General features: G+C 46.4%; 1 protein-coding gene across 13 annotated transcripts in view; it reads left to right on the top strand.

Moving 5' to 3' along the window:
• LOC136422405 (disks large homolog 1-like) overlaps positions 1 to 15,542 on the top strand; it is an 86,404-nt gene that overhangs the window by 55,757 nt on the left and 15,105 nt on the right. For all 13 annotated transcript variants that reach the window (XM_066410157.1, XM_066410163.1, XM_066410162.1 and 10 more), the window contains 3 exons: positions 116 to 231; positions 684 to 797; positions 1,167 to 1,369. In XM_066410157.1, coding sequence (XP_066266254.1) covers positions 116 to 231; positions 684 to 797; positions 1,167 to 1,369 — 433 coding nt within the window. The remainder of the gene's footprint in view (positions 1 to 115; positions 232 to 683; positions 798 to 1,166; positions 1,370 to 15,542) is intronic.

The following is a 15,542-nucleotide window of genomic DNA, read 5'->3' as shown; positions in this document are numbered from 1 at the left end:
GGCCTGGGGTTCAGCATTGCCGGGGGCGTGGGGAGGGTATGTGCCCAGGGGTGGGGAGCGTGTATCCCCAGGGGCAGGGAGCGTGTTTGTACTAAGATGTTACTGTTCCCTGCAGGCCTGGGGTTCAGCATTGCCGGGGGCGTGGGGAACCAGCACATCCCTGGCGACAACGGGATCTTCGTCACCAAGATCATCGACGGCGGGGCAGCGCAGCAGGACAGCAGGCTGCTGGTAGGCACCGGGGTAGGGAGGGGGGGCAGCAGGCTGCTGGTAGGTACCGGGGGTGGGGAGGGGGGCAGCAGGCTGCTGGTAGGTACCGGGGTGGGGAGGGGGGGCAGCAGGCTGCTGGTAGGTACCGGGGTGGGGAGGGGGGGCAGCAGGCTGCTGGTAGGTACCGGGGTGGGGAGGGGGGCAGCGCAGCAGGACAGCAGGCTGCTGGTACGAGAACACAAATTTTCAGCTTCTGTGTTTAGATTTTGACAGGGTCGTGACAGCTAAAAACTGTCCAACATGGACCTCCTACATGAAATTTTGAATGACAAACCAAAGGTTTTTCTACTGTAATTTTGTGCTGTCTCTATGACCAATTCATACTAGCAAAAATTTGATCCATCGATGTCTTGTCAACTTGGCTACCGGCCAGCATCACCATGGAGATGTGTTTACTCTTGTTTGCTTGCCAGGTCGGGGACCGGCTGCTCGCAGTGAACGGCGTTACCATGGAGAACGTGACTCATGAGGAGGCCGTGTCCACGCTCAAGTCCACCGCTGACACCGTCATGCTCACCATCGCCAGGGTGAGTCACGCCCTCTGTCTCAAATCACCATGGAGACTCATTAAATCACCATGGAGACTCATTAAATCACCATGGAGATGCATGAAATCACCATGGAGATGCATGAAATCACCATGGAGATGCATGAAATTACCATGGAGACACACTAAATCACCATAGATACACTTAATCACCAAGGAGACATGTTTCTGTTAGGTAGTCTCTACCAGACGCTGCGTGTATCATATTGTATGAAATGTAGACAAGACGAGTGACATCCTCATCAATCAAGGAGAACACTACAGGGGCACCACCTATTGTTCAGCTTCAGTACTGCATGTTTTGTGCCTTTACTTACAAAAAACTAATGAATTTCTTATTTCTTCCCAGGGTCCCGGGTTCATGAACGACTTTGCGGTTCAGGAGGAGTCTGTGATGAGCATGCCCATGGCCATGTCGGCCCCACCAGCAGCGCCTCCTGTCGGGAACGACGTGTACAGCACCGTGGACAAGGGCAAGGTCGACATCCTCGACTCGTACGCGGGAAAACCGCCCGAACCCCTCATGGTGTCCGAGGACGAGACAATCACCAGGTGAGCAACAAACAAACAAACAAACATGGCTGCCACAGATGTCTTAGTGATAGCTGAGGTATAGGTGCTGTGAGTTTTGTAATATTTAGAAAGGAAAAGGAAATTAAGCATTGTTTTCAGTTTTCGGTTGAAACAATTCATTAATAGTACAGTAACCGTAATATGTTTGAAACGCATATTCAAGGTTTCATGAATTTGTGGGGAAGAGTTCACCGGGAAAATAGAACTGCCGCAAAAGTTTAAAGATTTACTGTTGTAAGACTGAGATTGCGGATGATACCGCCGAAGCTGAAGCATGTAGACACAAGAGGGAAAGGCACCTCTGTATTTAGGGTGGCGTCTCTGAAGCTGACGTGTTTGCCTGTAGTACTCCAGTCAGACAACAGGGGGAGCCCCTGTGCAACCATTGTTTATGTTGATTGAATCTCTATGATGATACCTACTAGCATGTTGTGGAAACTGGATGTAAGAATGACTGACTGCTATCATTGTATAATGCTATTTTTTTATTTATTGCTTTTGTGTGATACTTGTATTCATGTTTCCCAGCTAGTTAGTCACATAATGTCATCTTTAACCTGTCTCAGATTGGCTAGTTTGAAGATAACTATGGGACAACCAGAGTACAACAGTCTCCATTGTTATAAAACTCATTCGGCTGCACCCACAAAATGTAGCTTATTGTACTGTTTTATGAACACTAAGGCTACCTTGTAGTCAGGACATTGATTTTGATAAGATTACTAAATGAACTCATGTTGCAGCTGTATTCTTATTCTTGGAAAACATTTGATCTTTTGAAAAACGATCACGTGCTCATTGAAACATCCTTGGAAAGAAAGGTTTGTTCATGTAAGTCTTACTCTTCCTCTCTTCTGATTGTTGCTACCATTTATGATCATCGTACTTTTCGAAACCATGGTATTTTTGAGAAAGACCCTACAGAACCTCATGTTGGAAGTTTTCTGCGATGATGTATCCGTTGTCTGCCTGGCTGTTGTGACAGTGAAGCCTGCCCCTAGCTGAGAGATCCACAGATAAACTGTTACTGTTTATTTGAAGTGGACACAGAAACTCTTTCCTCCATCAGTTCTGACACATTCCCCACATTCCCGGCTGGAACCCTGTTTGTGTTCTCCCAGGGAGCTTTGCTTTACTTCAGGACAGCCCCAGTCAGCTCCTAGTACTAGTTCTCAGTTAGAGTGTGTAAATGTGAAAAACTTCACGGACTGAGAATTCAGTCGTGAATATTTTTACAATGAATCCTCAGGTTTCTTGATGCTTTCTTTTGTTACGTTCGCCAAAAAAGTCTTGTTTTCGGTAGTGTTTCTAGCGGTGTTTTAGCAGCATAACTGGAGAAGCTATGGATGGATTGATGTGAAATTTGCTGTGTTGTTATTAGGTTATGTTCCAAAAGAGGAAAACATCTCCAATCAGAAGACAGTATTTCTTGGATGAAGTTACTGCCGTTGGGAATACTTCAGTGCAAAGGCTGTTGTTAAGTGATGGCTGTGAGGTTCCGTTAGTTTGGCCTTTAAGTGTTTGTGTGCATGTGTTGTGTGCTTGGGGGTTGGGTTTGCCATTTGCTACATTCCTGTGTGTTGTACAGCTGAGAAGCTCTGTGCTGTTTGGGAGAGTTAGCATGGCTGACATACCCGGGCTGACAGGCAAAGCAGGGGTGCAGAAGACTATACAATGGCCTGTTGTTGTTATTTTTACATTTAAAATTGCAGGGGGGGGGGGGGGAGTGACAATGTTTCCAATCTGAAGTCAGTCCTGTTAGTGGGTCCCTGAAGGCCACCCAGCGACCTGTACTGCCTGCACAATAAACCCCTCATACTGGGAAGTCTTCCAAAGGACTACTCAGTGTGCTACTGCAGTGGAGAGAAATATAACACAGTCACAGAGAGAAATACAGGGGCACTCAGAAAGATTAGGGTGGAATCTTTTTAATTCATGTGACTAATAAATGCACGTAACATGTTAGATATTTTTGTTCAAAAGAATTCAACTCAGCTTTGTGCTGCAAGTGTCTGCTTTTTTCTTCCAATAAATCATTACTTACTCATTACCACTCCTAGTACAGTCTCCTTCCCTCCAGCCTGGTTTGATCATGGCTATGAACCCTTAGTGCAGTGCTCCTGGGGAAAGTCCTTGACCCAAAGTCTCAGCCAGCCATCTGAAGCTGTGTCTCTTCTTACAGACTTCCTTATCCTCCCATCTCCTGTCTTATCTCTGTGTAAGGAACCCTGATTCCCTGCCACAGAGAGACTCTCATGTTTGTTCTGATTATTTTTCTACCAGGAGTACCTTTACTTTGTTGTTCTTGGACTGTTGCCTGTTGGTGCTCTAGGGCAGGTTAGTATTTAGGCTCCCCAGTGGAAAAATACAGATGTATTTCTTTCACATGTTTCCCTGAACTTAAGTTTGTAACATCTTTTCCCACACTTCTAGTTTGTCAAAACGTCAGCCTGACCCTGCCCCCTGACAGAGGAGTATGGAATCCTTCCAAGTTTCAGCCATTGTGAAAAATGAGGGAGCTTATTTCTGTGAATGATGTAATCGGGCTGGTTCGTTCTTTGCAAGTAAATCTCTGTTTGTCGACTGCAGTTGTGGTAAAAGAAATCAACTTGCACCCCGGTACCCAAACCAAACCCAGAGATTGTAAAAAATGTAGCTTGTTCATCGTTCTGACCCAGTCTTACTGACCAACAGCTGTAAAGAGCTATAATGGACGGTCCCCACTCAGGTTTAATGTAGCCAGGAGCAGTAATGGACAGTCCCCACCCAGGCTTGATGTAGTAGATGTGTAATGGACGGTCCCCACTGATATAGATGTGTAATAGCCATCAGGCCTAATGTAGTAGATGTGTAATGGACGGTCCCTTAATGTAGTAGATGTGTAATGGCCCACATTACCAGGTGCAGTAATGAACGGTCCCCTAATGTAGTAGATGTGTAATGAATGGTCCCCACTGATGTAGATGTGTAATGGACGGTCCCCTTATGTAGTAGATGTGTAATAGCCCACATTACCAGCAGCAGTAATGAATGGTCCCCTAATGTAGTAGATGTGTAATGAATGGTCCCCTAATGTAGTAGATGTGTAATAGCCCACATTACCAGGAGCAGTAATGTACGGTCCCCTAATGTAGATATGTTATAGCCCACATTACCAGGAGCAGTAATGGACGGTCCCCTAATGTAGTAGATGTGTAATAGCCCACATTACCAGCAGCAGTAATGAATGGTCCCCTAATGTAGTAGATGTGTAATGGACGGTCCCCTAATGTAGTAGATGTGTAATAGCCCACATTGCCAGGAGCAGTAATGAACGGTCCCCTAATGCAGTAGATGTGTAATAGCCCACATTGCCAGGAGCAGTAATGAACGGTCCCCTAATGTAGTAGATGTGTAATGAACGGTCCCCTAATGCAGTAGATGTGTAATGAATGGTCCCCTAATGTAGAAGATGTGTAATGAATGGTCCCCTAATGTAGTAGATGTGTAATGGACGGTCCCCTAATGTAGTAGATGTGTAATAGCCCACATTACCAGCACGGCTCACTTCACTCCCACCAATTTGTTAAAGTGACAGCACTTCAGCACAGGAAACTGCAGTTATTACTGTTAATGTAAAACACTCCTGTACTGTACTGTGTACAGCAGTCTATCACATTAACTATTCCTTCTTCCTAGCATAGCCTGAAGCCTGTCATGATACATGTTACACTCAATGTGCTGTCTACAACTTGTAATTCAAGTGGCACCAATATAACCACAGGAAACTGCTGTTATTACTGTTGATGTAAAACACTCCTGCACATGTAGTGTATCCCACTAACTATTCCTCCAATGTGCCGTCTACAAGTGGCACCAATATAACTACAGGAAACTGCTGTTATTAGTGTTAATGTAAAACACTTGTGTACTTTACTGCACAGGAGCACACAAACCATTAGAATTAGCCTAACGTCAGTCATGATAACTTATTAAGTGTTATACATAAACTTTTGGTCAATGTGCTGTCTGAAAATGACAGCAGCCAGAGGACACTGCTGTGATTAGTGTTGATGTAACTAGCTTGTAGCTTTGCTCAGCCTAGAGCCAGTCATAATACATATTATTTATACCACAGATTTAGAGGAGAGGAGAGTTTACAGTCAGGTAGGATTATTTAGGTATGACTTTGTGGTATGTATAAGTGGCAATAATTCAGCCACAGAAATCTGCCGCTGTGCAGAAACCATTCCTGTCGTAGGAAGCTGTCCAGCCTGGGTCCAGCAGTAGTCCCCCCAGTCTCTACGTTACACCAGAGGCTGTGAGGTGTGTAAAAGCAGTAGTGATACAGGAACATTCCCTGCTAATGCGAAGCACTTGTGTTACAGACCCTTCATTCTGGCCGCACCTAGAGCTAAAGTTAATCCACAGGAGAACAGGAGGCTTACTTCTGTCATTTCTCTCTCTGAAGGACAGAAATGTTCCTAGCAAATGAGAATCACAAACTGTTCATTCTAACCATTAGAATCTAAGGTACCAATAATCCCCCCAGCTACAACCAAAGGCTTATTTCTCTCTCTCTCTCCAGTGCAGAAACATTCCCTGTGAATTAAGGAGATACCCCTGAGACACACTTGTGCTTTACTGTGTTGCACAAACCAGTCAGTCTGGGCTGCACCTGAAGCCACAGGTTCCACACACGACAATGTGAGGCTCATTTCTCTCTGTCAAGTGCAGAAATGTTCCCTGCAAACGAGACAAGTACTTTTCTACAGTACTTGCTTATGTCGAGTCCTGGTTTCTCCGTTGTCTCTGTCTACAGTACAGAAACCGTTTATTCTAAGCGACCAGTTATTCTGCATGCTACAACAGGAGGCTTTGCTCCCCCTCAGATACAGAAACGTTCCAGCGAATGAGAATCACTAATTATAAGTCTTGTACTTTACCGTGTTACACCAACCGTTCATTAGCTCCTGTGCCCAGAGCCTGCCATTACCCATGTGAACATGCAGGCTTCAGTCTGTGGAGCCTTTAGTGGTAATGACAAGTTTGGGTCACCTTGGCTGGCCTGGCTGGATCCCTGGGGATTATAGGCCTGGTGTATGGGCATGGCCTGAAGTACTGGGTTTGTATGAGTGGGAAATATCCCCAAAGGTTCGGCTCCCCTGCTCTAGAGAAGTGGACATGACCAGGAAGCTGCCAGGGGGTAGAGATGACACCATTATTCCTGGTGGGCTGGAGGGAATTCCGGGATCCTGTTTCCTGGTGCATAATTGATTCCAGAGAGCCGGCTGCACCCCCATCCCTGTCCACAAGTGGGCCGTCCCTGCAGTGTTTGTGTATGTAACCAGGCCATACCAACCCCCATGCAGGGGTGCTAATTGTGGGGGGGACTAGTTCTACCGGTAGGACGTTGTTGTCCTGTCCCAGCATGCCATGCAGGAGGTGTGTACAAACATTGATGACATCAGCATTGTTTGTGTGGTACCAACGGCAGGGGAGTTTGGTACTGATACGACCCTGCAGCGACCTGTTGTGCCCCCCCTCCTGTGAGTTGGTGCAGTCCAGGTCGGCTATCTCACCTACAGCCAGTCTGCCCAGTGACAGTTTGTGACCCTTTCCCCTCTGCCCTGCACGCTGGTGCTGTATAAAGGCAGACATTGTTGCGAGCGTCCTCCAGGCAGCGGTGTTACAGCACGATCCCCCCAGGGAAGGTTCAGCAGTGGCGTGTGCAGGGAGGTGGAAATCCTGTGTCTGAGGGTAGGAAGCGTGGGGAGGGCAACACCTTAAGGAGGCACCATGAGCCGCGCCGCCTCCTTCTTTCGACGGTCACGCTCCTTCCGACTCAGCCGTAAGAAGAAGTTTGACGAGAAAAATAGGTAAATGTCTTCAGGTGTCGTGGGCGGGGCCAGGAGGGCCAGGTAAAGGTGCTGTTTGTCAGGTGTTGGTGGTGGTGAGTGATTATGCCGACCTTTGAACACTCGGCAGTGTTGTGTGCGTGCTACCTATGTACTACCCTGGGCTGTTGTTGTTGTTGTCCTTACTTAATGCCTATTACTCTGTTAGACTTGGTCTCAAAGTGCTATTCTCTGCATGGTACTTCTTAAACCCATACAGAAGTGGTGTTATCCTCAGGTGCTTTGCTCATGTGTAGTAAGAATATTCCTCAGCTCCCCTTCCTGATGATTCCATGTAGCTGGAGAAGGCTATGTACGTGGTTACATCCCCCTAATTATAACACCCCACAGACTTGTTGCTTGAACCAGGCTGTGTTACTGGCTGTGTTTCTGTAGGCTGTGTTTCTGTAGGCTGTGTTTCTGTAGGCTGTGTTACTTGGGTTGTGTTAGGACAGTGTTGTTTGTACAGCCCGTCAGCAGCATTGTTGCCCAGCCTGTTTAAATATGCAGGAATCCGTGTCGCCAGCCCGCCGCTTTTGTCCCACCTGTGCACACTTTTGTTTCCCGTTTCTCCGCCGATAAAACGGGATTCGAACCCAAACCTGATCAACATTTCCCCCTCAGAACTGTTATTGCTCCAAACAGCCTCCACTAAGGGGAGATAAATGCTTGTTTAGTGAACCCGAGAGCTGTAAGGTTTGCTGAGACATGGCTATTGGAAATGGCATTAAGTGTCTGGGAAGGAGGGTGGTTTTACTGGGGTTGTTGGGAGATTAGAGCTGTTCTGGAGAAGATCTATGTGTGGGGAGGGAAGGGTTGCTGTAACTTTTCCTGTTGTTTATTATTAGTGCAAGTCGAGATGTGTGTGTGGCAAAGGAGAGTTGTCAGTGCCAGTTCTGGTGAATTTTCCAGGTTTAGTTTGAGGCCTCTTGAAGAACTAGTTTAACTGTTCTGAAGAGATATGTATGATTGTGGAGGGCAGGTTGCAATTGTCTGTGCGAGTTGTAGTGAGGCTGTTGTTATGCTAATGTGATGAGTTATGGAGCTGCCAGCAGGGAAAATGTGGCCCCTGCCGACTGGATAAACTCTGCTAATCTGTAGTAATTGTCAGGTTAGGCTGGGTGGGGAGGGGGGCGGTCAGCGGAGGGTTACGACTTTCTGATGTCTTACTTTAGAAAACCTGCCCCTGGGTGTCCACTTTCTTTCTAATCTACCTTACTTTTTAGTCGATAGTCAGTGAAAATCAAAATATTGGTATGTTTTTTAAGAAAACACATAAAAACTAGCTCAATGTCTATTGTGGAATATAGTATATCATTGTACCTGTCAATTTCTTATATATCTATTTTACATTTATTTACAAGTAGCCCTAGGGCATGTATGTCCAAGAAAGTTAATGTTTTTACTAATTCCTGTGGGAAATTGAAGACAACTCTCCTTGATTCATATCTTTTTCTTTTGTTTATTGTTGGTGTAAGATTTCAGTGATTTTCTATCTATTCAGAAAATAAGAGGACCGTCCTTTAGTTTGCAAGTTGAACTGTAATTTCCAGCATAACACAACACAGCAGGACAGTTCTGTGTAGTCCTGAACACGTGCTGGTTCTGTGGACGGTGTGTTCGGTGCAGTCCTGAACATGTGCTGGTTCTGTGGACGGTGTGTTCTGTGCAGTCCTGAACACGTGCTGATTCTGTGGACGGTGTGTTCTGTGCAGTCCTGAACATGTGCTGGTTCTGTGGACGGTGTGTTCTGTGTAGTCCTGAACACGTGCTGGTTCTGTGGACGGTGTGTTCGGTGCAGTCCTGAACATGTGCTGGTTCTGTGGACGGTGTGTTCGGTGCAGTCCTGAACACGTGCTGGTTCTGTGGACGGTGTGTTCTGTGTAGTCCTGAACACGTGCTGGTTCTGTGGACGGTGTGTTCTGTGCAGTCCTGAACACATGCTGGTTCTGTGGACGGTGTGTTCTGTGCAGTCCTGAACATGTGCTGGTTCTGTGGACGGTGTGTTCGGTGCAGTCCTGAACACATGCTGGTTCTGTGGACGGTGTGTTCTGTGCAGTCCTGAACACGTGCTGGTTCTGTGGACGGTGTGTTCGGTGCAGTCCTGAACACATGCTGGTTCTGTGGACGGTGTGTTCTGTGCAGTCCTGAACACGTGCTGGTTCTGTGGACGGTGTGTTCGGTGCAGTCCTGAACACGTGCTGGTTCTGTGCACGGTGTGTTCGGTGCAGTCCTGAACACATGCTGGTTCTGTGGACGGTGTGTTCTGTGCAGTCCTGAACATGTGCTGGTTCTGTGCACGGTGTGTTCGGTGCAGTCCTGAACACATGCTGGTTCTGTGGACGGTGTGTTCTGTGCAGTCCTGAACACGTGCTGGTTCTGTGGACGGTGTGTTCTGTGCAGTCCTGAACATGTGCTGGTTCTGTGGACGGTGTGTTCGGTGCAGTCCTGAACACGTGCTGGTTCTGTTGACGTGTGTTCTGTGCAGTCCTGAACACGTGCTGGTTCTGTGGACGGTGTGTTCTGTGCAGTCCTGAACATGTGCTGGTTCTGTGGACGGTGTGTTCGGTGCAGTCCTGAACACGTGCTGGTTCTGTGGACGGTGTGTTCGGTGCAGTCCTGAACATGTGCTGGTTCTGTGCACGGTGTGTTCGGTGCAGTCCTGAACACGTGCTGGTTCTGTGGACGGTGTGTTCTGTGTAGTCCTGAACACGTGCTGATTCTGTGGACGGGGTGTTTTGTGTAGTCCTGAACACGTGCTGGTTCTGTGGACGGTGTGTTTTGTGTAGTCCTGAACATGTGCTGGTTCTGTGGACGGTGTGTTCTGTGTAGTCCTGAACACGTGCTGGTTCTGTGGACGGTGTGTTCTGTGCAGTCCTGAACATGTGCTGGTTCTGTGCACGGTGTGTTCGGTGCAGTCCTGAACACGTGCTGGTTCTGTGGACGGTGTGTTCTGTGTAGTCCTGAACACGTGCTGATTCTGTGGACGGGGTGTTTTGTGTAGTCCTGAACACGTGCTGGTTCTGTGGACGGTGTGTTTTGTGTAGTCCTGAACATGTGCTGGTTCTGTGGACGGTGTGTTCTGTGCAGTCCTGAACACGTGCTGGTTCTGTGGACGGTGTGTTCGGTGCAGTCCTGAACACGTGCTGGTTCTGTGGACGGTGTGTTCTGTGTAGTCCTGAACACGTGCTGGTTCTGTGGACGGTGTGTTCTGTGCAGTCCTGAACACGTGCTGGTTCTGTGGACGGTGTGTTCGGTGCAGTCCTGAACATGTGCTGGTTCTGTGGACGGTGTGTTCGGTGCAGTCCTGAACATGTGCTGGTTCTGTGGACGGTGTGTTCGGTGTAGTCCTGAACATGTGCTGGTTCTGTCGACGGTGTGTTCGGTGTAGTCCTGAACATGTGCTGGTTCTGTCGACGGTGTGTTCTGTGTAGTCCTGAACATGTGCTGGTTCTGTGGACGGTGTGTTCGGTGTAGTCCTGAACATGTGCTGGTTCTGTCGACGGTGTGTTCTGTGTAGTCCTGAACATGTGCTGGTTCTGTGGACGGTGTGTTCGGTGCAGTCCTGAACATGTGCTGGTTCTGTCGACGGTGTGTTCTGTGTAGTCCTGAACACGTGCTGGTTCTGTGGACGGTGTGTTCGGTGCAGTCCTGAACATGTGCTGGTTCTGTCGACGGTGTGTTCTGTGTAGTCCTGAACATGTGCTGGTTCTGTGGACGGTGTGTTCTGTGCAGTCCTGAACATGTGCTGGTTCTATGGACGGTGTGTTCGGTGCAGTCCTGAACATGTGCTGGTTCTATGGACGGTGTGTTCCCACCACACAACTGCATTCCCAGCCTGTGTGCGAGTATTGTCAGGTTTGTAGTGCAGCCCGGCTTGTTTGGGCCACATGTCACAATAACATGTCACACGGAATCAGATTGGTTCAGTCCCCAGAATTCGGACATGTAGTTTGTGCATGTACACCGCTGTCCTGCTGTTGCCATGGTAACATGTGGCGAACATGTCTGATAACATCACATATTATGATGTATGGAGAGCAACAACAGCAACAATAATGTCAAAAATTCTGCTGGAACAAATGTACTAAATGCATCAGATTCTAATGAAGATACTTTGAATAAACAGACTAGATAATGGTAGTCATTTCTATCATTCTTGCGTTACTTTGTGTAAATAAGAAAGTACTCGCATAAATAAGGATATACATATCATTTATAATTGTTTGCCAAAAAGTCGGTTTGTCAAGATATCTTGTAGGATGGACATGACTTTGATGCAATGTTGACCAGCAATCCAGCAATATTTGTCAGTTATGTACAGCCGTGATCAGAACTCACCACATGTTTCAGGGAGTTCAGGAAGCTCCGTTTCGTCTTATACCTTTCGTCTCTTTCCGTTCAGATTAAGATTTTACAAGGACAACATGTTGCTGCTAAACTTGCAGATTAACGGATGCTCCAAATTCATGCTGCAGATTTCTCCTTCTGGCTTTTGCTGTTGCAAGACTTTCCTTTAGCTGGAGACATCTGGACATCCCTTTGAGCGGTTGGTTGTATAGTAGGGCAGGACGTACTGTAGATGTTGAAAGTTTCAGTGTTTATTTTCGCAGTTTGCATGGAGACCTCACTACTGCCACTGCAATTCAGATATGCATTACCAATGTGTTACTACTGTACCACTGTCTTAACTACGAACTTAAAAAAATGCAAAAACCTTCCCTTCCTTCTAAATGCAAAATAAAAACACCACAAATTCAAAGTAATAATAAATGACTTAACAGTAAAGCACCTGTCCACAATGCAACAGTAACAGACCATAGTAGAAGGGCAGACGTTTCCCAACAGCAGGTAGATGATTGGCTGATAGGAAGTCTGTAAAACGATGTTTGTGAGATGTTTTCAGAAGTGCCACTTACTCCTTAAGGAGGTGTAATTATTACTGATGGAACCACGACCTCATTCACACCGACCTCATTCCCACCTCAGTCAGCTGAAGGGCCATCTGCTGATTACCAAATAACACCTTGTGCACACACATGTCCGCTAGGCTGTATTAGTGTATAGGAACATTACTCCTGCAGCATGGGTCCCAATGCCAGGGGTAGACGGATCAGGATTTGATTCATTCAGCTGTATAAAAACCTACAGCCCGGGATGCCTGACTAAGATCCTCATCAATATCATCCAGGGAAGGGACAAACTGAACTGTCTTGAGCCAAGTTCCTGTAGTTAGTTATATCAGCACAGATCCCTGGACTCCTAATGGTTAATGTCAAGGAAAGGTGTTTTCCTGGTGAATACAATATAGATGGCTGCAGGGGTTTTATTGACTCTGGAGTAAGATAAGGGTCTTCAAGGTTTTCTGAAGTGATTTAGGATCTATTTAAGTGTTGTTATGAATATGATGGGGGCCCTGTAGGGGAGTGTTAGCAGGTTTGGTAGGGAGGCCAGGTGGGGGGTTACAGGTGTGCAGGTGTGATGTCATACACGTGCCTGGAACCTGTGATGTCATACAGGTGTGTATTGTTTACAGAGGTGTGTCTGTTTATCGCAGGTATGATAATGAATAGGAGTTAATTGGAGCATTATGAGACTGAAGTGTCCCAGGGGGCATTGTGCTCTCCTGTTCCGCTTTCGTATTCATGTCCTAAACACAACCAACAACTCCCAAAACAGCTGTGAGGAAAGCAGGGCTTCAACTTTTCTTCCCTCCCATTCACTGTTTGGGACCCCTTTTTCTTAATCTTCATTAATTGTTAAATCTGTCCTTTAAAATACATTTTCATTAATTTCATGTCATGAAGTTCAGATATTTTGGATGGATGGGGTGACTTTTTTTTCCAACAAGCAAATTTCCGTGTTGGGACGGAGGGACGGGTCCTGGAGACATCCCTGCAGGCGAGAGAACTGACAGCCTTCTGTTGAAGGGAGGGTTTCTGTGGTTTTGTCTCCGCTATTTCTGCAGCAGTAGTTTTTCTGCTTCTGTTGAAAACTGGCCATTCGTGTAAAATGTGACTTTTGCCCTGACAGCCGAACGTTGGTGATAATTAGCAGCTACAGTTCGATGGTTCTGTCCTGAGGCCAGAACAAGCTAACTTCTTGGTTCCCGGGGTTCTGTCCTGAGGCCAGACCAAGCCAACTTCATGGTTCCCGGGGTTCTGTCCTGAGGCCAGACCAAGCCAACTTCTTGGTTCCCGGGGTTCTGTCCTGAGGCCAGACCAAGCTAACTTCTTGGTTCCCGGAATAAAGAAAAACAGTACAAGACTGAACTGGAAGATAACATGATCTCTGTCGTTACAAAAACAAGCTAAGTTTATTTACTGCCAACAAAAAGTACAGCGGCTTCTGTAGTGTCAACTACAAACTGCAAAATTACACACAGTTTTAAAGACAGAAAAAAGCTTGATTCCAATTTTCGTCTTTTTCTTGCTAGAATTTTCATTTTGAGATGGCTGAAAACTCTGCCTCTGTTTTCATCTCGACAATTTTGTTCTGAGTGTTCTGAGAACCCATGAAATGACTTAGAGATGCCCTGAAAACTGATGGTGTCGTCCTCAGACATGAAAGGACTCATAGTTTACAAGCCATAGTGATGATTATGTCCAAAGGCCTTTTGCTTCAATATCTGGAAATGTTCTAGTTGTTTTACGATACTGACATTTACTGCCACTGTTTAGCAGCTTTACGGGCAGAACACAGATTTACGATGAGTTCTCCCAGCACAATGACATGACAGTCTTGCTCCATGAATGTTGACATGCGATGAGATTGTGATGTTCAACCTTCTCCCTGCTGCCTAACTTAATAACCACCACAAACTTGGTGCTAAACGGCTGCCTGAGCAGGCTGCTTAACTTACATGCAGTAGTCAAACCTGCCTATATATATAGGCGACCACCTCTTCATTGTTTAACTCAAAAGTATGGAAAGAAATAACCGGAAAATTGACTATGAAAATCTGATTTTCCAGCGCTGATAATGCTTTGAGGCCTTCAACTTTTCCTACATGCCCAAGTCCATAACCATAACCGGTCCTAAGTGCTGAGATTCAGCACAGATTAGGCTGCTGATGGGGGACTGGTGCTGGTAATGGCGGGAGTCGTCAGGTTTTATGGCTCTTCTTCACGTCTGCAGGGCACTTCAAAGCTGCAGGCTCAGAGATTTGTGAAATCCCTTTGCTCTGGAGTCTGGGGTTTGCGCACACTTCAGGAAACTTCAGGGTGTCAGGGGGAAGTCTCAAGGAAGTGGTTTGTCTTGGAGTTGAGGAAATGTCTTAGTAGATAACATGTGGAGTGAGACAAGTTCACTGCATTGCTCTGAGGAAGTCCTTACTGCAGCTGTTCTCCTACAATAATACAGTTCTCCCAAGTGGCTTATTTGTAGATGCTACCTTCTAGTTCTAGCTGTAGAAACTCCACATCTGATGTTGGAGTAAAAAAACAAACAAAAGAATGGCCAAAAGACAAGATGCCTGCATTTTTAGATGCAGAGGTCACAGGAATCAAGTTGACAGAACACAGTAGAACAGCCAACTTATGCGTCTTTTGTTACCAAACTGGAACACAGGATAACATTGGATAAAGGGTTTTGTATGTTGAATAGATTTTGTGTACAGTTTTGGTTCAACCCAACCAGATGACTGAATGAAAAGGGGAATAGCCAAAAGTAGGACACTGTTTATGTTACAAAACTTTATACTGTACCATAGATTATAATGTTGTCCAGACAGGAAGCTTCTGTCCTGCCGACCAGCCTGTGTTGTCACCCCTGACCTAGCTGGGTCATCACCATGGTAACGGCCCAGCTGACCATTAGGTCATCACCATGGTAACGGCCCAGCTGACCCTCAGGTCGTACATTCCGGTCGGCGGTGCGTCCCACAGTCCTTTGTGTTGTGGGATTTTCCTGCATTCTTCTGGACCAGCCTTTTTCATAGTTTCTTGCCAGGCAGAAAAACGGGATCAGATGGGAGATGTGACCTGGTTACAAGAGCTGACATGGGGAGGGCACAGCTGGCATGGTGGGTGGGACTGGTATCGGTTCACTTGCTGTTATAACTGTTCTGTTGGGAACTGGTTTTACATCTGAAGAACAGGCATACCTCTCGATAACATAATGTTTCTTAGGTATCATGTTATAGAAATCTGTCATGAGATGTGACCTGGTTAATAATGACATGGGAAGGGACATGTTATAAGGTGGGACCCATGCTGCTAACTTTTCAGTAACGTTACCTTCGCCAAGAAGGTTATGTTGTTGTTTTTTTTTTTTTT

The sequence above is a fragment of the Branchiostoma lanceolatum genome, chromosome 17 (genome assembly GCF_035083965.1).
Source record: "Branchiostoma lanceolatum isolate klBraLanc5 chromosome 17, klBraLanc5.hap2, whole genome shotgun sequence".
Lineage (NCBI taxonomy): Eukaryota > Metazoa > Chordata > Leptocardii > Amphioxiformes > Branchiostomatidae > Branchiostoma > Branchiostoma lanceolatum.
This window is presented reverse-complemented; position numbering and strand designations above follow the sequence as displayed.